This window comes from Salmo trutta, chromosome 1 (genome assembly GCF_901001165.1).
Source record: "Salmo trutta chromosome 1, fSalTru1.1, whole genome shotgun sequence".
Classification (NCBI taxonomy): domain Eukaryota; kingdom Metazoa; phylum Chordata; class Actinopteri; order Salmoniformes; family Salmonidae; genus Salmo; species Salmo trutta.
This window is the reverse complement of record NC_042957.1, coordinates 42,100,679-42,127,762: the sequence shown is the minus strand read 5'-3', so window position 1 is coordinate 42,127,762 and position 27,084 is coordinate 42,100,679. Positions and strand designations below refer to the sequence as shown.

General features: G+C 43.2%; 1 protein-coding gene across 2 annotated transcripts; it reads left to right on the top strand.

Moving 5' to 3' along the window:
• The first annotated feature begins 13,984 nt into the window (after positions 1 to 13,984).
• On the top strand, positions 13,985 to 20,597 carry LOC115196211 (membrane-spanning 4-domains subfamily A member 8-like). 2 transcript variants are annotated; one of them, XM_029756841.1, is made up of 4 exons: positions 13,985 to 14,233; positions 14,360 to 14,476; positions 14,907 to 14,961; positions 15,238 to 15,617. In XM_029756841.1, the coding sequence occupies exons 1-4, from the start codon at positions 13,985 to 13,987 to the stop codon at positions 15,333 to 15,335; spliced, it is 519 nt and encodes a 172-aa protein (XP_029612701.1). In that variant the 3' UTR covers positions 15,336 to 15,617. The 2 variants fall into 2 exon arrangements, 1 of the variants encoding a protein (XP_029612701.1); XR_003878817.1 differs by lacking the exons at positions 13,985 to 14,233; positions 14,360 to 14,476; positions 14,907 to 14,961 and adding exons at positions 15,719 to 15,843; positions 20,361 to 20,597 and having other exon boundaries at positions 15,334 to 15,402.
• The last annotated feature ends 6,487 nt before the right edge of the window (positions 20,598 to 27,084 follow it).

The window sequence follows — 27,084 nt, the reverse complement described above, 5'->3', positions numbered from 1 at the left end:
CAATTCCAACATAGAAATAGATACCCTAGAATAAACATAGAAATAGAAGAACATAGAACATAACCCAAAAACCCCAAAACACACAGACAAACACCCCCTGCCATGCCCTGACCAAACTACAATAACAAATAACCCCTTCTACTGGTCAGGACGTGACAGTAGCTCATTAGAATAATACTCAGCATGCTTTGCAATTTTTCATTGGAACGCAAGCGTTGCAAAATAAATTTAGAAATCTATGTTATTGAATTATTGCACCCACACTGCCCGCGTGCGCCCACGAGTGTCTGCGTTGCCAAGGGCTAACACAGAACCCAAACCGGCTGCGCGCGTGCACCATCGTGCATACATTTATTTTGTCCCCCAAAACCAAATGTGATCAGGACACGCAGGTTAAAATATGAAAACAAACTCTGAACCAATTATATTAATTTGGGGACATGTCAAAAAGCATTAAACATTTATGGCAAGTTAGCTAGTTAGCTTGCACTTGCTAGCTAATTTGTCCAATTTAGCTAGCTTGCTGTTGCTAGCTAATTTGTCCTGGGATATAAACATTGAGTTGTTATTTTACCTGAAATGCACAAGGTCCTCTACTCCGCCAATTAATCCACACATAAAACGGTCAACCGAATCGTTTCTAGTCATCTCTCTTCCTTCCAGGCTTTTTCTTCTCTTGACTTTATATTGCGATTGGCAACTTTCATAAATTAGGTGCATTACCGCCACTGACCTCATTCGTCTTTCTGTCACCCAAGTGGGTATAACCAATGAGGAGATGGCACGTGGGTACCTGCTTCTATAAACCAAAGTGGAGATGGGAGAGGCAGAACTTGCAGTGCGATCTGCTTCAGAAATAGAACTGATTTCTATTTTATCCTTTGGCAACGCAGACGCTCGTTGGCGCGTGCGAGCAGTGTGGGTGCAATTATTGAATAACATAGATTTCTAAATGTATTTTGCAATGTGATGTGGTCAGCCTATTACTCTCTTACTGACAGTTGTGGCTGCTTTGCGTGATGTATTGTGGTCTCTACCTTCTTGCCCTTTGTGCTGTTGTCTATGCCCAATAATGTTTGTACCATGTTGTGTTGCTACCATGTTATTATCATGTTGTGTTGCTACTATACTGTGTTGTCATGTGTTGCTGCCTTGCTATGTTGTTTTACTGTAGGTCTCTCTTTATGTAGTGTTGTGTTGTCTCTCTTGTCGTGATGTGTTTGTTTTGTCCGATATTTATTTATTTATATATATATTATCCCAGCCCCCTGTCCCTGCAGAAAGCCTTTTGCCTTTAGGTAGGCCATCATTGTAAATAAGGATTTGTTCTTAATTGACTTGTCTAGTTAAATAAAGGTTAAATAAAAATAAATAATATAAAACAAATGTACATATACATTTATATTTAGTTCATTTAGCAGACACTCTTATCACACCATAGTTGTCACGGTTGTCGTCGGTGATGGAGGACCAAAACGCAGCAGCAGGTATGTGTATGCTCATCTTGAGAATTTATTAACTTCAAAAAATGAACTTACAAAATAACAAAACAAAAAGAACGAACAAACAACTACAAACAGTCTGGCTAGCATAGGCTCAACACAGAACAATCACCCACAAATCCCAAACACACCCTACTATATGGGACTCTCAATCAAAGGCAGATAGACAACACCTGCCTTCAACTCCCAACCCCAATTAACCAAACATAGACATACACTCCCTAGACTCCACATAGAAATACCTAAACATAAACCAACACCTGGAATTACTAACTCAAACACCCTTTTAACAAAAACACACCACCCTGAACCACATAAAACAAATACCCTCTGCCACGCCCTGACCAAACTACAAAACAATTAACCTTATATACTGGCCAGGACGTGACAATAGTGCAATCAGAGTTCTGTTACCAATGCAGAGTGAAAGGGGGCAAAACATTTTTTACTGCTATAAAAAATGGTATAGAAAAGTATTTTATATTTAGAAAATACAAATTACAGCTATCAAAAGTATCTTGTTACAAAATACATTGGAGTATAGATCAGCACAGTGTAATACAAATACTCAGAAGTAGTGGAAATAAATATTTCAAATACTTGTAACAGAGATACTGCCCATCTCTGGTCAATGCCCTAACGAGCTAGCAATGGGGTCGGTAGGAGCTGCCCAAAGGCGCATGACCATAGGACGCGTTCCAGAGAATCGGCTGACAGGGGTGTGACTGCCCAGTTAGCAATGAGCACTCTGGATATTTTTGCCCATCGCCTCATTCACAAGGCGCTCGCAATATGTCGCTTTGTCAAAGGCAGCCATGCTCCTGCCATTCACATCCCGACCGGCGACACTACAGCTGCCAGTCAGAGGTCAGGCTCTTTTTAAACATTAAGCCAGCTGCGTGCCTACTCCCTGTCACGACTTATTTTTATATTTATACATTTTTATCAAGACGGGCTTGTGGGGCAAAGTGCAAGCCTAAATTTCAGAGGCACGGAGATGGTATGGAATTAAAGTAGAAAGGTGCAAGGTCCCATGGGTGAAGGAAGACCTATGGGCAAACCGGCTCTCCCATCCCAGTGAGGTAGCCCTCTTGAGACAATGCAGCACGCTCCCCAAACCTGTGAATTGAGACAAACAAAGAGGTGTAATGGGTTCACGCTCAAAATTATGTTGTATAAAGCTTACTTCATTATTCAATGTTAAATTGTTTTACTGCATCAGGGATAGCAATTATGCAGTAAAAATTGTAAAACTTTGAATAATAGTAGTGGTTAGCACAGTAGAGAACGCTATAGCCACAGGGTTGAGATGCGTTAGCTAGCTAACAGCTACCCAAAGGTGTGCTGTAGCTAGCTCAGTGCTTAGCTAGAGTGGTTGGGATAGGATAGTGTTAACCCCTTAGGTTAGCTTACTCCCGCGACCGCAGAGCCATGTGACTGTGTCTACGGTCTAGTTAGTGCCTGAGACTGAATGCAGGTTAACTAGGTGAGGGGGAGAGCTAGCAAAGCTACCATGTTGCAGGTAGAATTGTGTGGTCAGTTAGCCTGAGCCTTGCCGCGTGGGCTACTCGAGTCCCACTAGCTAGCTACAGTAGCTAGCCGGAGGTGACCGAGAGGTAGAAAGAGGGTTTCTTTCTACACAAGCAATACCACCGTTTTGCAGGTAGAATTGCGAAGCTAGTTTGCTTTGCAGCGAGTTAGCTAAGTTAGCTTGTGAAGAAGAGCACCACCATGTGGTGGTCTCCAATAGAGCTGCTGGTTTTGATTATACGTGCAACTATCCCAGAGTCCCAGAAAGAGGACTGATAATGACCAGCAGGAGATAGGGATACAACGTATACTTTATTGCCACACCGAAACAGACAGGCACACACAGCAAACAAGAAGAGGAGACTAGTTATTGATAGTGCGTCACGAACCATATAATCACTAACACATGGTTGGGAAGTCCAGAGTGGAGGATTGTCCTTATAGGAAGGGTCCAGTGTTGAGGTGGTGCAGAGTTCTTCTGACCTGTTGTCTCTCTGCACCCCTGTGTCCAACTGAAGCGCAGACTGTGTTGGAGGTTTGAGATCCCCACCAGGTAAAGCCTATGATTTGTTGGCCAAGTCACATGACCCTAGCCAGGGAAGAGTGTTCTGGAAGGGCCCTAAGCAACCTCCTAGCAACACAGTAGCCAGGGCCAGAGGTGTGAAACCGGGGGATGGTAGCCTCTGCTGGGCTGGAGATTTTTCTAAAGTTTGTGCCTCAATAGCTAGGTTTCCATCCAATTAGCGATAGATTTCCACAGGTTGCCTGTGAACTATTGAGTCAGACTAGTCTCATAGACTATACGTAACATAGTAAACATAAATCCAGGACACTCAAATTAGTATGATATGTTACCTTTGGTATGGTTACATAAGATAGAAGGCAAAAACAAAAGGAAGGTGGTTGGTTGGGGTGGATGAGCGGGCATATGACATGAATATCTATTGTTCCAAAGGTTGCGTGCTCAAATCTCATCATGGGTAATTTTAGCTACTTACCAACTTTGTAACTACTTATTACTTTTTAGCTACTTTGCAACTACTTAGCATGTTAGCTAACCTTTCCCCTAACCCTAAATCTTTTAGCTAACCCTTCCTCCAACCCTAAAATGTACCATTTTAGTTAACCCTTCACCAAACCCTAACCCTTTAACCTAACTCCTAACCTTAAGCTTAACCTTAACACCTAACCCTGACCCATAGTGCTAGCTAACGTTAGTGTTAGCCACCTAGCTAATGTTAGCCACAATTCGTAACATAATGTACGAATTGCAATTGCCTTCTATCTCATGTGAATTGTAATTCATATCATACGAAATGGATGATGGACATCCACAAATCAATACATACAATATGAAACGTAACATATCATACTAATTGAAGTGTCTAGGATTTACGTACAGAATAATACGAAATGCTCTCTGAACACTTTGGTAAGTGGAGAAAATCGAGAACCAGTCGCGTAGAGCTCTTCAATGAGGAAGTGAACATGGACAGTGAGTGGGAGAGTATCGCTTTTATACAGGTTAAGGGCGCACCCTATTTGCTGCTATCCTAGTCTCCAACAGACATTTGTGATTGGCTACTTCAAGTTGAGACTTTCGGAACAAAATCTCACAGAATAAGTCATTGAAACAGATCTACATATAAGTCTTATCATAATGTAAACATAAATATAAAACTAAGTCAAGTATGTTCTGGCAACTGTAAGAGTACTGAGCACGGCACCTCAAATAGAAGGAGAACAATCAAGCTGAATGAAACTAACTGTTATTATCATGTTTACATCAATACACTGTATTTTTGTTTAAGCGAAGACTTGAAATGGACTTAAAATGGACATGTTTGTCTTTTAGCAAGTGTCCATCATTGGGGATGAAATACCGGTACCTCATGGCAGGTATGGTATCATAATGACTCCAAGCAACGCACCTTTCCCTCCACAGAACAACTACGAGACATGACATCTTTGCCGGTTGAATTGCAGGGTTGCCACATTAAATAACTTTTTGTTGTTAACAACTCTTTATTGTTATCACTTTTTAAGGTATGACCCTGGTGCAGACAGTGTTGAAGAAACGAAAGTGTATTCTTTAAACAGGGGCAGGCAAACGACAGGTCATGGCAGGCAGGGGTCAATAATCGAAAGAGGGTGTAAGGCATCGGAACAGCAGGCGGGCTCAGGGTCAGGTCAGGCAGAGGTCGGTAATCCAGAGTAGTGGGGCAAAGGTACAAGATGGCAGGCAGGCTCAGGGTCAGGTCAGGCAGGAATGGTCAAAACCGGGAAATTAGAAAACAGGCACTAAAGCACAGACAGGAGCAAGGGAAAAACGCTGGTAGGTATGAACGAACAAAACGAACTGGCAACAGACAAACAGAGAACACAGGGGATACGGGGATACGGGGAAGATGTGCGACACCTAGAGAGGGCTGGAGACAAGCACAAAGACAGGTGAAACAGATCAGTGCGTGACAGTACCACCCCGTAGAGACGCCACCCGGCGCATACCTGGTACATACTGTATATGTTTTACTGTGCCGACGGAAGCCACTCCTAAGCAAAAGGCACATGACAGCCCACTTGGAGTTTGCCAAAAGGCACCTAAAGGACTCAGACCATGAGAAACAAGATTCTCTGGTCTGATGAAACCAAGATTGAAATCTTTCACCTGAATGCCAAGCATCACATCTAGAGGAAACCTGGCACAATCCAGGTGGTGGCAGCATCATGTTGTAGGGATGTTTTTCAGTGGCAGGGAGTGGGAGACTAGTCTGGATCAAGGGAAAGCTGAACAGAGCAAAGTACAGCGAGATCCTTGATGAAAACCTGCTCGGGACATCAGAGTGGGGCGAACACCTTCCAACAGGACAGAATACTTTCCAAATGCACTTATATTATTAAGTGGCCTTAATTATTAGTGATATTACATTTTTGTACCAGAGCTCCAGGGCTTGCGTTGACATCGAAAAGCAGTTTACTTCAAAGCAGTGTGTCGGTGCCTGTATCACTTTATAAGAAGTATGTCATCAATGATGTCCGAAGCATCGTTTGATCACATCCTTTTTCAAACTGTACATTATGATCAAATAGCCACAGTAGCTTACTTAACCACTGTTAAAACTGTAACTTAAAGCAGACACAGGCTCAGTGTTCACAGTAAACGTGAGCCGGAAGTTGCACAGAACTTTCAGAAGTTTGCGCTCAGCAGACCTGAAATTTGTCATTGCCGATTTGAGGGAGCGTTGCTGGACATTGGACTTACAAATATAGTTCAGGTTTTGTACTTGTAGTTTCATCTGACATGAGGTATGAGGTCGAATTCCGGTAAAGGCACGCTGTTTGTGAAACCACACTTTCTGCGCGTTGTACTTCAAATATTTTTTTTTAGTATAGTATAAGCTTCTGTCTTAACCATCCTAAATAATGCCATAGATTCACAGTTTTTGAAAAATAGACAACTTGAATGCAAAAAAATAGAAGCATGATGTGAATCTGGTTTCCAATTGATTGTAAGCTACTAAAGCCAACCATTTACTGCTGCGCCACAGAGTTTTGATTGAAATAGTGGGGGGGATGTCTGTTAATGAAACGCTGCTATTTATTGTTGACCAGCAGATGTCACTAATGTATTGTGAACCGATAATGAAGTTCTGAGTAATGAATTATTTTTCTGCACAATTTGGTAAAAGCCCCCGAAGCCTTCAGAAATCCTTGATTTCCCATCACTACTCTCCACAGTGTAAAACAATAACTATGGTTATTAACTCCAACACTGGGGGTTATTTTACACCACTGAGTGCTAATATCACTCTTACAGAGTGTCTATCATTTGATGCATCCCAAATGGCATCATATTCCCTATACTGCACTATTTCTGACCAGTGCAGTATAGAGGATAGGGTACAGCTCTGGTCAAAAGTAGTGCACTATATAGAGGATAGGGTGCAATTTGGGACATAACCATAGTCAAGGTGATACATGTCTTATGATGTCCTGTGTTGTATTCTCTACAGACTGTGGACTACCCAAAGGGTCCCGAGGGAGCAGGGTTTCAACAGAACCACCTGCCTCCTCAATACACTGCCTGAGAAACGGGCCTCAGTGAATACATTGCTATTTTTCTTGTTGAAATCATGTTAATAAGGAGGGGCTTTACCTAGCAGAGACTTGTAGATGACCTGGAGCCAGTGGGTTTGGCGACGAGTATGAAGCGAGGGCCAGCCAACGAGAGTGTACAGGTCGCAGTGGTGGGTAGTATATGGGGCTTTGGTGACAAAACGGGTGGCACTGTGATAGACTGCATCCATTTTGTTGAGTAGAGTGTTGGAGGCTATTTTGTAAATTACATCACCAAAGTCGAGGATCGGTAGGATGGTCAGTTCTACGAGGGTATGTTTGGCAGCATGAGTGAAGGATGCTTTGTTGCGAAATAGGAAGCCGATTCTAGATTTAATTTTGGATTGGAGATGTTTAATGTGAGTCTGGAAGGAGAGTTTACAGTCTAACCAGACACCTAGGTATTTGTAGTTGTCCACATATTCTAAGTCAGAACCGTCCAGAGTAGTGATGCTGGACGGGCGGGCAGGTGCGGGCAGTGATCGGTTGAAGAGCATGCATTTAGTTTTACTTGCATTTAAGAGCAGTTGGAGGCCACGGAAGGAGAGTTGTATGATATTGAAGCTCGTCTGGAGGTTAGTTAACACAGTGTCCAAAGAAGGGCCAGAGGTATGCAGAATGGTGTCATCTGCGTAGCGGTGGGTCAAAGAATCGAAATGGTCGGTAATCTGTTTGTTAACTTGGCTTTTGAAGACCTTAGAAAGGCAGGGTAGAATAGATATAGGTCTGTAGCAGTTTGGGTCTAGAGTGTCTCCCCCTTTGAAGAGGGGATGACCGCGGCAGCTTTCCAATCTTTGGGAATCTCAGACGATTCGAAAGAGAGGTTGAACAGGCTAGTAATAGGGGTTGCAAGAATTTCGGCAGATCATTTTAGAAAGAGAGGGTCCAGATTGTCTAGCCCGGCTGATTTGTAGGGGTCCAGATTTTTCAGCTCTTTCAGAACATCAGCTGACTGGATTTGGGTGAAGGAGAAGTGGGGGAGGCTTGGGCGGTGGGGGGTGGAGGGCTGTTGATTGGGATGGGGTAGCCAGGTGGAAAGCATGGCAAGCCGTAGAAAAATGCTTATTGAAATTCTCAATTATAGTGGATTTATCGGTGGTGACCGTGTTTCCTAGCCTCAGTGCAGTGGGCAGCTGGGAGGAGGTGCTCTTATTCTCCATGGACTTTACAGTGTCCCAGAACGTTTTTGAGTTTGTGCTACAGAATGGATATTTCTGCTTGAAAAAGCAAGCCTTAGCTTTCCTAACTGCCTGTGTATATTTGTTCCTAACTTCCCTGAAAAGTTGCATATCACGGGGGCTGTTCGATGCTAATGCAGAACGCCAGAGGATGTTTTTGTGCTGGTCAAGGGCAGTCAGGTCTTGAGAGAACCAACGGCTATATCTGTTCCTGGTTCTAAATTTTTTGAATGGGGCATGTTTATTTAAGATGGTGAGGAAGGCACTTTTAAAGAATAACCAGGCATCCTCTACTGACGGGATGAGGTAAATATCCTTCCAGGATACTCGGGCCAGGTCGATTAGAAAGGCCTGCTCGCTGAAGTGTTTTAGGGAGCGTTTGACAGTGATGAGGGGTGGTCGTTTGACCTCAGACCCATTATGGATGCAGGTAATGAGGCAGTGATCGCTGAGATCTTGGTTGAAAACAGCAGAGGTGTATTTGGAGGGCAAGTTGGTTAGGATGATATCTATGAGGGTGCCCGAGTTTACGGATTTGGAGTTGTACCTGGTGGGTTCATTGATAATTTGTGTGAGATTGAGGGCATCAAGCTTAGATTGTAGGATGGCCGGGGTGTTAAGCATGTCACAGTTTAGGTCACCTAGCAGCACGAGCTCTGAAGATAGATGGGGGGCAATCAGTTCACATATGGTGTCCAGGGCACAGCTGGGGGCAGAGGGTGGTCTATAGCAAGCGGCAACTGTGAGAGACTTGTTTCTGGAAAGGTGGATTTTTAAAACTAGAAGCACTTCCATGATGATTATTATGGTCATGTCAATCATGTTATATACTTAAGCTATTGTAACAAAGCATATGCCAGCATTATAGGCCTACTGCCTCTGCCCAGAGGCCTACTAGGCCATTAGTGCTCACTTTGCCATGTATGAGCCCTGTTTAAAGTCCCTGTTGCAGCTTTCACTTTCTTCCACTACATTGGTGGCAGCGTTGGGATCACGTCCAACTCATGTCTAGTTATGTGATCTAGTGGTGGGAAGCATTCTGTTTTTCAGCATTGTGTTGGGTGTAATTACATTGATATATCTAGTGAACAATGGATAAGCAACAATGGGTGTGACGGATAGAAGCAGTCACTATAGGTGTGATGAAGCCTTACATCAAAATTGCCTGAATCTGAATTGGAGCTGCTGAGCCCTGACCAGTTATTCAGAAGAAATTCCTCTGTGACTAGACATGACATAAGTTAAACTTACTAGTATAGACCCAAAACAAACACATTTTACACCTGTTTAAAGTGTTATTACAACCATGGTGTTATTTTGTCACTGAAGCTTATATATCAAATAACCTGACAATGATCCACATCAAATGGGTAGACAAGTAATGTTAGTGTGTAACAAAACACAAAACACAACTATCCTTTTTATAGGATGCAAACCAGTAATATGAATCACGGTTGATCCATCCTGTTCTGATCTAATGAGATGGATATAGGATTTCCTAGGGCCTAGAATCAAGGCATTTCCCAGTCATGAAGGACGAAGCTCTTACAATATTCAATGATGAAATTTATCCAAAACAGGATATAGGCTACATATGCACCAACTAGTCAGAACAATAAGCTAAGTTCTGAGGGGGAGAGGGACCAAATCCTTAGGGTGAGACACATGGGCTGCTAACAGCTTACTACACAATATACACTTAGTATTACTTTCTTAGCTACAGTTCCTGGCATATTACATAATTTATGTAGCAGAATACAATACATATTTTTGGACTCACAGTTGTTGTGCTGTGCTCACTTGAAAGTGGCGCAGCGGTCCTTCTTGTGGGCAAACCTTGCCATCAAACTTTGTCATCAAAGTCCGGTTCTCTGGATTTATGGTGCTTTCAAGACAACTGGGAACTCTCGAGTTCCCGACTTGGAATTCCCAGTTGGATGACCGTTCAAAACAATTTTCCCAGTCCGAGCTAATCTTTTTCCAAGTTCCCAGTCGTCTTGAACGCACTGAAGTCCGTTATTTATCCTATGGTTCTGGCTTGGTGTACAGGGAGAATATTGTAAGAACGGACCCTGTTCTGAATTCTTTCACTGTACATTTCAAAAGCGCTGAACAAATAGTTACTGTATATCGACTACTCGCTCATTAATGTCTTAAACAAAATGATGGTTTGCCTCTTATCCGCTCATCATTCCCTTATGTAATAGTTTGTACATCTCAATTGTTATATTGCTTACAGTATATAGGTCTATCTCATTAGTATCTTATTCGTAATTTTATTATGTTGGAATGATTTCATTGTTTTTCTTAATTTGTGTATTATAATTAGCTCATGTGCTTTTCTTCATGAGGAGGGGTTACTATATAATGTTGTTGGGACTGTAACCATGTTTGCCAGTGGCAGTCTCTTCCAGTGTCTCTTCAACAAAAAGTTCAGTAATAGACCCAATTAATTCCAGGTGAAATCGTGAGGGTTGTTTTGTTTGCGCAATGCGCTGTCTGTGTGTTGGTATATTGTCTTTAGAACTGGATACTCGTGATTTTATTTTCCTTCCTTTTTAGACCACATACAGTGCATTTGGAAAGAATTCAGAGCATTCACTTTTTACACATTTTTTTATGTTAACAGCCTTATTCTAAAATGTATTAAATAAAACATTTTGCTCATCAATCTACAGACAGTACCCCATAATGACAAAGTAAAAACATTTTTTTAGATGTACCACATTTGCATAAGAATTCAGACCCTTTTCTATGAGACTCTAAATTTAGCTCAAGTGCATTCTGTTTCCATTGATAATTTTTTTGATTCTTCTACTACTTGACCAATTTACCTGTGGGAAATTCAATTGATTGGACATGATTTGGAAAGGCACACACCTGTCCATGTAATGTCCCACAGTTGACAGTGCATGTCAGAGCAAAAACCAAGCCATGAGGTCAAAGGAATTTTCCGTATAGCTCCGAAACAGGATTGTGTCGAGGCACCGATCTGGGGAAGGGTATCAAACATTTTTGCAGCATTGAAGGTCCCCAAGAACATAGTGGCCTTCATCATTCTTAAGTAGAAGTTTGGAACCACCAAGAGTTTTCCTAGAGCTGGTCACCTGGCCAAACTGAGCAGTCGGGGGAGAAGTGCCTTGGTCAGGGAGGCGACCAAGAACCAGATGGTCACTCTGACAGAGCTGTAGAGTTCCTCCGTGGAGATGGGAGAACCTTCCAGAGGGACAACCATCTCTATAGCACTCCACCAATCAGGTCTTTATGGTAGAGTGGCCAGACGGAAGCCACTCCTCAGTAAAAGGCACATGACAGTCCACATGGAGTTTGCCAAAAGGCACCTAAAGGACTCTCAGACCATGAGAAACAAGATGTTCTGGTGTAATAAAACCAAGATTGAACACTTTGGTCTGAATGCCAGGCATCACGTCTGGAGGAAACCATGCACCGCTCATCACCTGGCCAATACCATCCCTATGGTGAAGCATGGTGGTGGCAGCATCATGCTGTGGGGATGATTTTCAGCGGCAGGAACTAGGAGATTAGTCAGGATTGAGGGAAAGATGAACGGAGCACAGTACAGAGAGATCCTTGAAGAAAACCTGCTCCAGAGCACTCAGGACTTCAGACTGAGGCAAAGGTTCCCCTTCCAACAGGAAACAACCCTAAGCACACAGCCAAGACCATGCAGGAGTTGCTTCGGGACTAGTCTCTGAATGTCCTTGAGTGGCCCAGCCAGAGCCCAGACTTGAACCAGATCGAACATCTCTGGAGGTACCTGAAAAAAGCTGTGCCGCGACGCTCCCCCATACAACCTGACAGAGCTTGAGAGGATCTGCAGAGAAGAGTGAGAGAAACTCCCCCAATACAGGTGTGCCAGGCTTGTAGCGTCATACTCAAGAAGACTCGAGGCTGTAATGGTTGCCAAAGGTGCTGCAACACAGTACTGAGTAAAGGGTCTGAATACTTATGTACTAGTGATATTTCAGTTTTTTACTTTTAATAAATGTGCAAACATTTCTAAAAACCCATTTTTGCTTTGTCATCAATGGGTATTGATGAGAGGGAAAAAACTATTGAATCGAAGTGAAGAGGTCTGAATACTTTCCAAATAAACTGTAGGCCTAGTAAAATGATAAATTGTTGTGTAGTGGCTTTGCTGGCATGCATCCCAAAAAATTACTTGAGTTTTCCCCCACCAAGATTTACATGCTAAAATCGCCACTGGAAATATATGGCAAGACTTGGAAATGGCTGTCTAGCAATGATCAACAACCAACTTGACAAAGCTTGTACAATCCAGGTGTGCAAAACTCTTAGAGATTTACCCAGAAAGACTCACAGCTGTAATCGCTGCCAAAGGTGATTCTAACATGTATTGAGTCAGGGGTGTGAATACTTATGTAAATGAGATATTTCTGTATTTAATTTACAATAAATTTGCATCATTTAAAAAAAACGTGTTTTCACTTTGTCATTATGGAGTATTGTGTGTAGATGGGTGAGAAAGGTGGAATAAGGGGTAGGAATACTTTTTGAAGCCAATGTATACTGGTTTTGTAATAAAACAAAGGTGTAGTTGGGGGGGCATGTGCTTGGCTTCCCCAGTGATTTTACCCATGCACTGCTACTGCTAAAACTAAACTGAAACTAAATAACATAAATTGAAATAGTAATGTTTTTATCAAACAAAACATTTATAGAAACTCTAAAGGCAAACTAAACTGAATTTCAAAGAAAAATCAAAAAATGAATTGAATTAAAAACTAATAACTATAATAATCTTGGAAAAGAGAGAAGGAGAGGCATATACAGGAGGAGAGGATGAGAGGGGAGAATAGGAAGTAAGATGAGGAGAGGAAGAGAGATGAGGAGAGGAAGAGGGAGGAGAGAAGATGGGGAGAGGAAGAGAGGGATGCAGGAGTAGACATGAAGAGCTTATGTTTACATGATATCTCAACATTTACAGTATATACACTTTACTAAGCTCTTTTCTGTTTGTCATGCTTATCTAACATCCACTTAACAATAATTCAACATTCACTAATAAACCGTTATTCTGGTTATTTCACCTACTTCTTCTTTAATTCAGGATGTCTCCCCACAGAGGGGAAAAGTCTTTGTTTAAATTAAATTACTTTATTATACCACACCTTAAAGATGGTTGCCTCTACAGCACAGAAACAAAATAAATGTATACACTTCCATGCTATGTAACATGAAAGAGAAACTTATACACACTTTCATGGAAGTGTATGAGTTTCTTGTATAGCCTGTGTTCTGAAGGCAAACAACTTCAAGCCCATGATGGGAAGTTATGATAATACAGAAGGAACTAAATGTCGCTCAACAATGACGAAATGATTCAAGTAAACAGATGATACAGCAACCACAAAGACAAACAGCCTACCGCCCACCCATATTTCAATGTGTAACTCTGTGTTTTTGTATGTGTCACACTTCTTTGCTTTATCTTGGCCAGGTCGCAATTGTAAATGAGAACTTGTTCTCAACTTGCCTACCTGGTTAAATAAAGGTGAAGTAAAATAAATATTTAATGGGGAGAGTTCAAAGTCTAATGAGTGGCAGACACCTATTATGCATGACAGTCCCAAGTAAATTATTATCTGGAAGTCCCAGGTAGAGTATAAACTTTACATGAGGCTCAACAACACACCACTGACCAGCCGTATCACCTCTTACTGTACTACAAACATCCGTCTCTCCTCTGTGAAGATGTCCAGCTCTGTAACAACCACCACTAACGGGGTGGTGGTCATCACCCATGTACACCCCACTGGGAACAGGATGGGGGTTGTGAGGGTCGCTTCTGCCCCTCACTGTTTGGGACAGACGGTTTCCTCAGTGCCGGGAAGTTTCCGGGCAGGGCAACCAAAAGCGCTGGGGGTAAGAATTTCTGTTTTACATCATTTGAAAATGATTTTGAAATAAAAAAAAAGACAATTTTGGTTGAATGTATTGGAAGAAGAGAAAAATGAATTTTCTGCTTTGTACTTTGTTTTTCTCTCACAGACCGTACAGATCATGGTTGGTTTGATGATGCTGTTGACAGGAATCGTGATGGCTACAGGACCACAAGTAGACAATATTGGAGTAATTAGCGGAATATTTGTCTGGGGATCTATCATTGTGAGTGAACTGTTCTGTCTAACAATCCTACCCTACATTTCCTGTCTTTCTTGACGCAAACAAAACATCCTAATAATTGAATCATGTCACAATTTGAAAAGAAATGCATTAAAAACAAATGTAAAAAAATGAAAAAAATATAAAATCTTTAATTTAAGGTAATGCTTTATAACGAATCACTTAACTAATGACTTTTATCACTGTATATGTATTTGGCTAGGCCTACGCCATTTATACACTCAGTTTGTATTGACTTCTATGTGGGAGTAATTAAACTTGAATTTTAACTTTGGTCATACTGTAGAAATATGTTTGTCCCACATGGTACCCTACTCACTATATAGTGCACTACTTTTGTAGTGTACCATGTAGAGAATAGGATGCCATTTGGGACGCACCCTTGTTTAATACCTTCCTTGTTCCTTCTCAGTATGTCATTGCAGGCTCTCTAACTGTTGCTGCTGACAACAAATTGAACACGTCTGGTCAGTGTCAACTATTTTTTCCTCAATAAAGTTTAGGCTTTTGATTTATAAAGTTCCACTCTATTTCAAAACAGAATCTACTTTATATATAGGCCCTAATTTTTTCGTTCAACCTGCTTGTTTTCCTCCCACATCACAAGCAGTGGGGTGGGCACTGGCGATTCAGCAACTGCAGATTGCACCATTAATAAAGACATGTAATAATGATTGTCAACACACTGTATTCTATATTGTATCATTCATCCCCATGTCCTCTTTCTGCTCTCTGTCCCTTAGGTAACAGGCTCCCTTGGAATGAATGTTGTCGCCACGGTTACTGCTCTTACTGGCACCATTCTGCATTCTTTAGACAGTGCTGGGATCATCTTTTATAACTACTACTGTGACTATCCAGACTATCCTCCATACTACCCTCCATCTTATGTCTGTCAACAGTATTGGGTACATACCAAATGCTTATTCCTTTGGTCAGGACATATTTGTAAATCGGTATAGGGGTATTTATCATCTATAATCGTATTTCTAGACTTTTGTACATACTGTTGAATGTTTTTTATTCGTTTAAATTATACACCATTTGTAGCATATATGTGACATCTCCAACATGCAAGCAATAGTGAATTAGATGCTATTGAGTTAATTTATACTTCTTGTTAGCCCACGCTGAAACGGGAGTCAAAGTTTAATTGTACATAATTGCTCCAAAATCGCAGTGTAGTCTAGTTAACTGCTGTTTCCTGTTACTCTCTGTCTATAGGTCAGGTCCCAGGGAATTTCAGGTGTTTTCAGGTTGTTTTCTCCATGCTGGAGTTTATAGTGTCCATCTGTGTCTCGCCATTCGCCTGCAGAGCTGTCTGCCAGTGCTGCCGTTCCACCCCTGAGGTGAGTCTGTGGACATAGATTTCTGTCAAAAGGTGGTACAAGATTTAAACAGAAATCTAGCTCCGCATACAGTGTGGTCTGAAATTATTGACACCCTTGATAAAAATGAGCAAAAATGACTGTATAAAATAAATCATTCAATACTGAGCTACATTGTATGGGTCACAATTAATGACACCCCTGTTTTCAATACCTCACTGTGCAAGGATAACAGCACTGACACTTTTTCTAAAATGTTTTATGATTTGGAGACCACATTGGGAGGGATCTTAGACCATTCCTCTGTACTGAATCCTTCCAGATCATTGATATCCTTTGAAAATAGCTTTGGCCATGCACACCAGTGGTGGGTTTGGCATCGAAATGAGAATGCACAGAAAATAACCCCATATCTACCGTAAAATATATTGGTGAATCTTTGACGTTATGGGGTTAATTTTCTTCCACTGGTCCTGGGCCCCTTGTTAAGGTCAATGGCATCATGAACTTTAGCCAGTGTAGGAGCCAATTTGGGTGTATCTTATATTATGGTATTATTTGGGCAATTACACTCCCGACCACTAGGGGGCAGACAAATGGTTTTGGTAAACACACCAGGTGATATATAAAGGCACAGGTGTTCGGTGGGAGAGCTCACAGTTCTTACTTTTGTTATGACAATTTGGCATGACAATTTTCTGCCAACACAGCAGCCGTGAGCTCAAACCTAGGAAGAATTTCTGATTCTTGGGAGCAACTCTCTCTTTTCCCAGCATGAACGAAAGATGTACAGTACCAGTTTATGAGAAGTTTTTCAGAATCGTTGAAGAGAAAAGTATGGTCCACCCCATTGAGTATTTCACCACAACCTCATATGACATGTCTTGAAATATGCATATAGATGGATTAAAAGTAAACTTACATTGTAAAACTTCTGGCTGCCAACTTTCTAACTCCATCTATAATGTTTTGACTTTATAGCACTCCCAGAAGACATGAATTATTGAGTCCTTGCTAGTTGTACACTTAAAGGTCCTGAACAGTCATTCTTAAAATTACTTTTTATCTCATGGTAACTGCCAGGAAGTTTGAAAAGACAGGCTGAGTGAGAGGGAGCTTATATTCTTGAGCTCGCCTTGACTGACAGCTCTTTGAAACCCCTATGTCAAGCAACTTGGATTCAGTGAGCAGTGTTGCAGTAAAATCATCTCAAGCAAATTTGGTGGCACACAAAGCAACTAAAACATTGAAATCGCATCAAATATTTAAAAAAAATTATACGTCTTCCGTTTAGCATGTCTCTTGTGATGCGGTTCACAGCAGCACTGGTGGATGTGCTGATTAGTTATGTTCCAACACTCCCTTCATCTTGTGTCAATATCAGTTCTTTTTAAATCTTGATCTAAACATTTTATATTACCTATCATACTCTATGTGTATCCTTTTCTGAGTCAGATAGGATTCCCTCAACATTTCTTTGATGTCCAAAAGATTTCAGATAGAAATTTTGTGTATAGAACTTTTCAATTGCGTGTATTTGAAAATGTCTACATTAGTCAGTCTAAAATTGCTTTTTAATTCTGTAATGGAAATCATTTTATTTCTTATGCCTTTAGTTTTCTATGGGGCCAATTTATCGGTGAACTCTGAAAAGCTATCCAAGGATTGTTCCATAGGGTTGTGTTTTTAGGGAGTGATATTGGTTCTTTTAGTATGCATTTGTCACGGTTGTCGTAAGGAGAAGCGGACCAAAGTGCAGCGTGATTGTCGTTCCACATTTTTATTGAACTGTGAAACTATGCAATACATATAAATAAACTGAATAACAAAACAACAAACCGTGACGCAGAGGTGAAACATACACTAACTCAAAGACAATCTCCCACAAACCCAGGTGGGAAAAACCCCTACTTAAGTATAATCTCCAATTAGAGACAACGAGGACCAACTGCCTCTAATTGGAGATCATCCCAAACAAAACCCAACATAGAAATACAAAACTAGAACATAACATAGAAAAACTAAACTAGAAACCCCCCCTGTCACGCCCTGACCTACTCTACCATAGAAAATAACAGCTTTCTATGGTCAGGACGTGACAGTACCCCCCCCCCCCCAAAAGGTGCGGACTCCGAACGCACCAACACACACAAAAAAAATAAAGGGAGGGTAAGGGAGGGTGAACAAATGTATATGGCAGCTCTGGTGCAGTACTCAGAACCTTCTCATCCCGCGGATCCTCCAGCAGAGGAGGCGGCTCCGGTTCGGGGCGTACCCCCGCTCCGCCCGCTGATCCCTCTGCTTTTGTGTCACCTGACCTTGGATCGTCGCCGGAGATTCTGTACTGCAGGCCGCCGCTGGAGGCTCCGGGTTGCGGGCTGTCTCAGGAGGCTCCGGGCTGCGGGCCGTCTCAGGAGGCTCCGGGCTGCGGGCCGTCTCAGGAGGCTCCGGGCTGCGGGCCGTCTCAGGAGGCTCCGGGCTGCGGGCCGTTTCAGGAGGCTCCAGGCTGGGGACCGTCGCTGCAGGCTCCATGCCATGGATCATTACTGCAGGCTCCGTGCCATGGATCACCACTGGAGGCTTTGTGCCATGGATCATCCCTACAGGCTCCGGGCCATGGATCATCCCTACAGGCTTCTTGCCATGGATTATCCCTACAGGCTCCGGACCATGGATCATCACTGGAGGCTTCTTACGTGGAGCCGGAACAGGTCTCACTGATCTGAGGAACGTCGCTGGAGGTTCCGGACTGGGGGACGTCGCCGGAAGCTCTAGACTGGGAACTGTTGCCTGAAGCTCTGGACTGGGCAGGCGCACTAGAGACCTGATGCGTGGGGCTGGCACAGGTGGCGCCAGACTGGTGACATGCACCTCACGGTAAACATGAGGAGTTGGCTCAGGTCTCCAACCTGACTCTGCCAATCTCCCCGTGTGCCTCTCCCCAAAGAAATTTTGGGGGGCTGCCTCTCGTGCTTCCCTCGTTGCCGTGCTCTCGCTGCCTCCACCTGTTCCCATGGGAGGCACTTTTCTCCTGCCCCTGATTCCTCCAAAGCCCTGGATATACTCCTCCTTATCTCCTCAAATGTCCACTGGTCCATACCACGCTGCTTGGTCCTATGGCGGTGGGAGATTCTGTCACGGTTGTCGTAAGGAGAAGTGGACCAAAGTGCAGCATGATTATCGTTCCACATTTTTATTGAACTGTGAAACTATGCAATACATATAAATAAACTGAATAACAAAACAACAAACCGTGACGCAGAGGTGAAACATACACTAACTCAAAGACAATCTCCCACAAACCCAGGTGGGAAAAAACCCTACTTAAGTATGATCTCCAATTAGAGACAACGAGGACCAGCTGCCTCTAATTGGAGATCATCCCAAACAAAACCCAACATAGAAATACAAAACTAGAACATAACAACATAGAAAAACTAAACTAGAAACCCCCATGTCACGCCCTGACCTACTCTACCATAGAAAATAACAGCTTGCTATGGTCAGGACGTGACAGCATTTCATTTTCTTCAATATTGTTATAGTGTTCTTAACTATAAAAATGTTCATGTTCTTCTTTATCGTTTGAAAATAGACTTGTGAAAAGATCCTGAGGATTAGCATGAACAACTTCAATATGTACCCATTGTTCTTCTTTAGTGCACTAAACAATATGTTACAAGTAAAAGCCTTGTGTGGCGAGTTAATACAATTCCAAGTCTGGAAGGTTAAAACCACCCTCAGACTTTGGAAGATGTCAAACTTTCCTTTTTATTCTATGAGTTTTATTTACCCATATAAATTCTGTCATGGCGAGTATATTTTTTTAAACAATGTCTTCGGTGGGGTAATTGGTATTACGGAGAATAAATATAAAAACAAAGAAATGGTTAATTGGCCACAAAATCAACATTTTGCAATGTCTATCTCTGTCTCCGGACTTAAAATCCATTGAAAACATGTGGGTTGAATTGAATAGGGCAGTCCATAAACGCAGACTAAGGATCTCAAGGATCTGGAAGGATTCTGTTTGAAGGAGTGGTCTTTGTGAGATAATGTCTAGATGCTTTTTATTGTGGAGATCAAGTTTATAAATTGCTTGGCTGGGCTGATGAGACAGTGGATTGCACAGTCAGATGGAACAGAGTAAATAGGCATTTTAACAGCATAGATTTAGCCCGTTGTATAATTCACAATAGCAGCACTTACAGTTGACCAGGGCAGAAATTTGATTAACTGATGGGAAGGTGGCATCCTATGACCGTGCCACGTTGAAAGTCACTGAGCTCTTCAGTAAGGCCATTCTACTGCCAATGTTTGTCTATGGAGATTGCATGACAGTGTGCTCGATTTTATACACCTGTCAGCAACGGGTGTGTCTGAAATAGCTGAATCAACTCATTTGAAGGGGTGTCCACATACTTTTGTCTATATAGTGTTTGTTCTGCAACTGTAAGAGCTCTGAGCAGTCATGACACCTGCATATTTGATAAGCAATTTATATAAATGGACTTAAAATGTACATGTCTGTCTTTTAGCAAGTGTTCGTCATTGGGAATCAAATACCGGTACCTCATGGCAGCATGACTCCAAGCAACGCACCTTTCCCTCCTCAGAACAACTACGAGGTATGACATATTTGGAGTTTGAATTGCAGGGTTGCCATATAAAATAGGCTGCTCATTATCTCAAATTAAAATGTAGAATATCTCAACAGTGTCCTAGTAACTGAGTTTCTGGAGTAATTTTAAAAAACTTCCACTGCAAAAACTTTCATTTAAAAATGTGTAATCAAAACGTTGGTCACTGTGTAGAATTCTGTGGGGCTGTACTTGCGAACATTCGAAAATGTTTAGTTTAAGTTTAAGCATCGGCCAAATAAAATCATTGACCTAGTTGCACGTGATCAAAGGCTACATGTTAGCTGTTCCCATCACATAACCTGGTACATTTAGCTCTATGCTAAACTCACCAGGTGGTCGTGATTACAGTATATCCAGCTGAAATTCCATATCAGCTCATTAAAATCGTCGACGTAGTTAGAAGCGATAGAACCAATGGTGTGTATAACCCCTGGTTGACTGATAGGGGGCCCTGTATTGAAGCCACCGGGCACAGCCATCTTGGCACTCCTGCTCCAATGTAAAAAAAAGATTTTGGAAGCTACAGAAATACATTTATTAATGTCTACATTCGTTTTTGACACGTTTATTATATTACAGACACCTTAATGCATACTTTCATAATTATATTATGTGAGCTAAAAATAAACATTTGTAAATATATAAAAACATTTTCCTTCAAATATTTTTTAGAGAGTACTAATGTTACTGTCCCCCCCTACAACAACACAAATATGTGTAATTTTGTCCTTGAAACATTTAATTGAAATACTGTATAATTCCATTCATTCGTATGGAGGACTGCTCCTAATGGGGAGTGCCAATACCACTGTTCGGTGGTGTGAAAGCTCTCAATGGCCAATACATAGCACCAGTAATCCAGGGTTTATATACATCATTGTATAGAACACTTTTCCAACACCTTAACAACAGTCAAATGGCACCATCTGCTAATCAAAGCTACCTGCCACCCCAATGCATGTACATTGAGTGATTAATTGCTTTAACTTATGCTACACAAAGATAAATTACATACATTTTTCTAAACTAATCCAATCATTTAGTTAGATTTTTTTGGTCCCATTACTGAAATGGTTGTTCTAGTTTATTAAATGGCTTAGGTTGTCTCCTCACACTGTTCCTAACCCTGGTAGTCATTATGAATTCAGGTTGGGGGTGATTCAAACGTTAAACTGGTGGATAGCATAACTCTGGCTGGATTCCGTTAAGAATTACACATCACATTGCAAGTCAGCATAATGTGATTAGCAGGTAGGGTTGCAAAATTTGGGTACATTTCCCAGTTTTTCCAGAAATGTCGGTTGTAAGATTCCTGGAAATCCTTCAACCAGGATCTGGGAAATTTGTTAATGTAAATGGATTTTTTGCAACCTTACTTGCAGGCCTGATGTGGCCTTTAAGCCATGTGTTTCAGGCCACTGAAAATAAGGCCTTATGAGATTTATAATGTGTTTTCATTCAGTTTAATTCTAATGATAACATTTGCATAGGAACTCACTTGGTAAAGGCCACAGGAGTGAAAATGAACGATTCCAACATACACATCTCTGTCACTAACAAATACAGTCATGGGTGTGTTGGTCAATTTCTTCAACAAAAAGGGACGTAGAATGACTCCAATGTATAGCATTGGGGTCATGAGAACGGCTAACCAAACCCATCACCTTATGTTTTACTGCCCGTCAGTTGCAAGAAGTGACATCCCAAAAAACACACAATAACTATCCAACCCAAATGGCTCCCAAATCAAACTTTATTTGTCACATGCGCCGAATACAACAAGTGTAGACCTTACTTGCAAGCCCTTAATCAACAGTGCAGTTCAAGAAGAGTTAAGAAAATATTTACCAAATAAACTAAAGTAAAAAATAATAAAAAGTAACAACATAAAATAACAATAACGAGGCTATATACATGGGGTACCGGTACCAAGTCAATGTGTGGGGGTACAGGTTAGTTGAGGTAATTTGTACGTGTAGGTAGGGGTGAAGTCACTATGCATAGATAATAAACAGTGAGTAGCAGCAGTGTACAAAACAAAAGGAGGGGGTGGAGTGTCAATGTAAATAGTCCGGTGACCATTTGATTAATTGTTAACAGGTCTTATGGCTTTGGGGTAGAAGCTGTTAAGGAGCCTTTTGGTCCTAGACTTGGCGCTCCGGTACCGCTTGCCGTAGCAGAGAAAATAGTCTATGACTTGTCTATGACCATGCTTTCTGGGTACCAGATGGCACTGCAGTGGATAGCAGATGTTTTACGGGCTCCTGACCAATTCTGCTATTTTGTGTGGGTTTTTTTTACGCTGATGGTAACTATTTTTGTACATAATGTCTCCATCATAATTTCCTATGACCGACAACAGCTTCAGGACATCAGAACAGCGATCACTAACCTCGATTTGGATGACAATTTCTACTTCAACAAGTCGGCAGTTCTGCTTTCTCCGGACCAGACCCTAATCCCTGGGATTTAAAAGAGGCAAATGAGCCGGCATCCTGATGAGACTATGTTGGCAAGCAAATAAACCGCCCCTAACCCCTGTTCTATTGGCGAATGTACAATCATTAGAACACAAGACTATCCTATCAACGGGACATGAAGAACTGTAATATTCTATGTTTCACAGAGAGGTGGCTGAACAAAGGCATGGATAAGATACATCTTGCTGGTTTTTCCATGTATCATTTAGAACGAACGGCAACCTCGGGTTAAACTAAGGGGGAGGGGTGTGTCTCTTTGTTAACTCCCGCTGGTGCGCGATCTCTAATGTTAAGGAAGTCTTGAGTTTTTGCTCACCTGAGTTAGAATACCTCATGATAAGCTGCAGACCACACTATTTACCAAGAGAGTTTTCATCTATTTCTTTCGTAGCTGTCTGTTTACCACATAGGTGGTTTGTGGCACCTTAATTGGGGAGAACGGTCTTGTGGTAATGACTGGAGCGGAATCAGTAGAATGGTATCAAATACATCAAACACATGGTTTCCAGGTGTTTGATGCCATTCCATTTGCTCCATTCCGGCCATTATTATGAGCCATCTTTGTCACGTCCTGACCAGCAGATGGAGCTAGTGTTTTAGTTTTGGGGTCAGGACGTGGCATGTTTGTGTTGGGAATGTTTGTGTGGATGATTGGGACTTCCAATTGAAGGCAGGTGTGTATAGTTGCCTTTGATTGGAAGTCCTATATAGGTGTGTGTGTTTTTCTTTGGAGTTGTGGGTGGTTGTTCTTGCACTGCGTTTGCATAGCTTGTGAGACTGTCCATGGTGTGAGTATCATTTATTGTTTTATTTTCTGGTGGATGCTTTGCCTTTTACCAATTAAAAGAATGAGTGTCCACACTTCCGCTGCGCCTTGGTCCTTCTCTCTCCCGTACAACTTATTCTGTGACAGAACCACCCACCTACACAGGACCAAGCAGCGGAAGAAGGCTGGCGAGGACTGGGAGACCGAGAGGCACCCCCAATAAATTTTTAGGGGGGGGCACAAGGGCTGTGTGACGGGGCAGGAGCTGCCCGCCAGTCAACAGTCGCCAGAGCTGCCCGCCAGTCAACAGTCGTCAGAGCTGCCCGCCAGTCAACAGTCGTCAGAGCTGCCCGCCAGTCAACAGTCGTCAGAGCTGCCCGCCAGTCAACAGTCGTCAGAGCTGCCCGCCAGTCAACAGTCGTCAGAGCTGCCCGCCAGTCAACAGTCGTCAGAGCTGCCCGCAAGTCAACAGTAGTCGGAGCTGCCCGCCAGTCAACAGTCACCAGACTGCGCTGAACTGCCGGAGTGGCCAGACTGCGCTGAACTGCCGGAGTGGCCAGACTGCGCTGAACTGCCGGAGTGGCCAGACTGCCCAGAACTGCCGGAGTGGCCAGACTGCCCTGAACTGCCGGAGTGGCCAGACTGCCCTGAACTGCCGGAGTGGCCAGACTGCCCTGAACTGCCGGAGTGGCCAGACTGCCCTGAACTGCCGGAGTGGCCAGACTGCCCTGAACTGCCGGAGCGGCCAGACTGCCCTGAACTGCCGGAGTGGCCAGACTGCCCAGACTGTCCCGAGCTGCCGGACTGCCCAGACTGTCCCGAGCTGCCGGACTGCCCAGACTGTCCCGAGCTGCCGGACTGCCCAGACTGTCCCGAGCTGCCGGACTGCCCAGACTGTCCCGAGCTGCCGGACTGCCCAGACTGTCCCGAGCTGCCGGACTGCCCAGACTGTCCCGAGCTGCCAGACTGCCCAGACTGTCCCGAGCTGCCAGACTGCCCAGACTGTCCCGAGCTGCCAGACTACCCAGACTGTCCCGAGCTGCCAGACTGCCCAGACTGTCCCGAGCTGCCAGACTGCCCAGACTGTCCCGAGCTGCCAGACTGCCCCGAGCTGCCAGACTGCCCAGACTGCCCCGAGCTGCCAGACTGCCCAGACTGCCCCGAGCTGCCAGACTGCCCAGACTGCCCCGAGCTGCCAGACTGCCCAGACTGCCCCGAGCTGCCAGACTGCCCCGAGCTGCCAGACTGCCCAGACTGCCCCGAGCTGCCAGACTGCCCAGACTGCCCCGAGCTGCCAGACTGCCCAGACTGCCCCGAGCTGCCAGACTGCCCAGAGTGTCCCGAGCTGCCAGACTGCCCAGAGTGTCCCGAGCTGCCAGACTGCCCAGAGTGTCCCGAGCTGCCAGACTGCCCAGACTGTCCCGAGCTGCCAGACTGCCCAGAGTGTCCCGAGCTGCCAGACTGCCCAGACTGTCCCGAGCTGCCAGACTGCCCAGACTGTCCCGAGCTGCCAGACTGCCCAGACTGTACCGAGCTGCCAGACTGCCCAGACTGCCCCGAGCTGCCAGACCGCCCCGACAGCCAGGAACGGCCTGCACCTGAGCCACTTCCAGGATAGGTGGGTTGGGGAGGGAGGGTGTAGCACAGTGCCGTCGGTGACGGCAGCCACCCTCCCTTCCCTCCCTTATTGTTTAGGGGTTATTGTTTATGGGTTTTTTGTTGGTGTTTTTCTGTTGGTAGGTGCATTCCGGGGACTGCACCTTGAGGGGGGGGTACTGTCACGTCCTGACCAGCAGATGGAGCTAGTGTTTTAGTTTTGGGGTCAGGACGTGGCATGTTTGTGTTGGGAATGTTTGTGTGGATGATTGGGACTTCCAATTGAAGGCAGGTGTGTATAGTTGCCTTTGATTGGAAGTCCTATATAGGTGTGTGTGTTTTTCTTTGGGGTTGTGGGTGGTTGTTCTTGCACTGCGTTTGCATAGCCTGTGAGACTGTCCATGGTGTGAGTATCATTTATTGTTTTGTTTTCTGGTGGATGCTTTGCCTTTTACCAATTAAAAGAATGAGTGTCCACACTTCCGCTGCGCCTTGGTCCTTCTCTCTCCCGTACGACTCATTCTGTGACAATCTTCCCGTCAGCAGCCTCCAGTGATTTACAGCCACAAACGATGTTGGCACTAAGACCACACTCAATGACCTGTATAGAAAACAAGAAAATGACTTTAACGCAGGGAAACTGAAATCAGATTTACCTTATTTTTACCAGCATGTCACCTGTGCAACTAGAGGGGACAAAACTCTTGATCACCTTTATTCCACACACAGAATTACATACAAAGCTCTCCCTCGCCCTCCCTTTGGCAAATCTGACCATAACTCTGTCCTCCTCGTTCTTGCTGACAAGCAAAAACTCAAAAGGAAGTACCAGTAATGAACTTAATACGAAAGTGGTCAGATGAAGCGGATGCTAAGCTAAAGACTGTTTGGCTAGCACAGACTGGAATATGTTCCGGGATTTGTTGTCGTCGATGCACTGTATGTATGGATCTACAGTGGGGAGAACAAGTATTTGATACACTGCCGATTTTGCAGGTTTTTCTACTTACAAAGAAGGTAGAGGTCTGTAATTTTTATCATAGGTACACTTCAACTGTGAGAGATGGAATCTAAAACAAACATCCAGAAAATCACATTGTATGATTTTTATTTTATTGCATGACATAAGTATTTGATACATCAGAAAAGCAGAACTTAATATTTGGTACAGAAACCTTTGTTTGCAATTACAGAGATCATACGTTACCTGTAGTTCTTGACCAGGTTTGCACACACTGCAGCAGGGATTTTGGCCCACTCCTCCATACAGACCTTCTCCAGACCCCAAAGCCATAAGACCTGTTAACAATTAATCAAATGGCCACCGGACTATTTACATTGACACTCCACCCCCTCCTTTTGGCAGTGTATCAAATACTTGTTCTCCCCACTGTATATACTAGGCGGTGTCAGAGGAAAACCCCAAAAATTGTCAAAGACTCCAGTCACCCAAGTCATAGACTGTTCTCTCTGCCATTGCATGACAAGCGGCACCAGAGCGCCAAGTCTAGATCCAAAAGGCTCCTTAATAGCTTCTACCCCCAAGCAATAAGACTGCTGAACAATTATTTACACTGACACCCCCCCCCCCCTTATTTACACTAACACTTTACCCCCACCTACATGTACAAATTACCTTGACCAACCTACACCCCTGTATATAGACTCTGTATTTTATTGTCTTACTTATTATTTTATTTTTTACTTTAGTTTATTTAGAAAATATTTTCTTAACTCTGTTTCTTGAACTGCGTTGTTGGTTAAGGGCTTGTAAGTA

Coding starts and splice junctions, on each gene's coding strand:
- LOC115196211 (XM_029756841.1), top strand. CDS start 13,985: ATGAGGCTCAACAACACACCACTGACCAGCCGTATCACCTCTTACTGT. Junction 14,477..14,906: donor TTGTCTGGGGATCTATCATT/GTGAGTGAACTG, acceptor GTTCCTTCTCAG/TATGTCATTGCAGGCTCTCT. Junction 14,962..15,237: donor CAACAAATTGAACACGTCTG/GTCAGTGTCAAC, acceptor TCTGTCCCTTAG/GTAACAGGCTCCCTTGGAAT.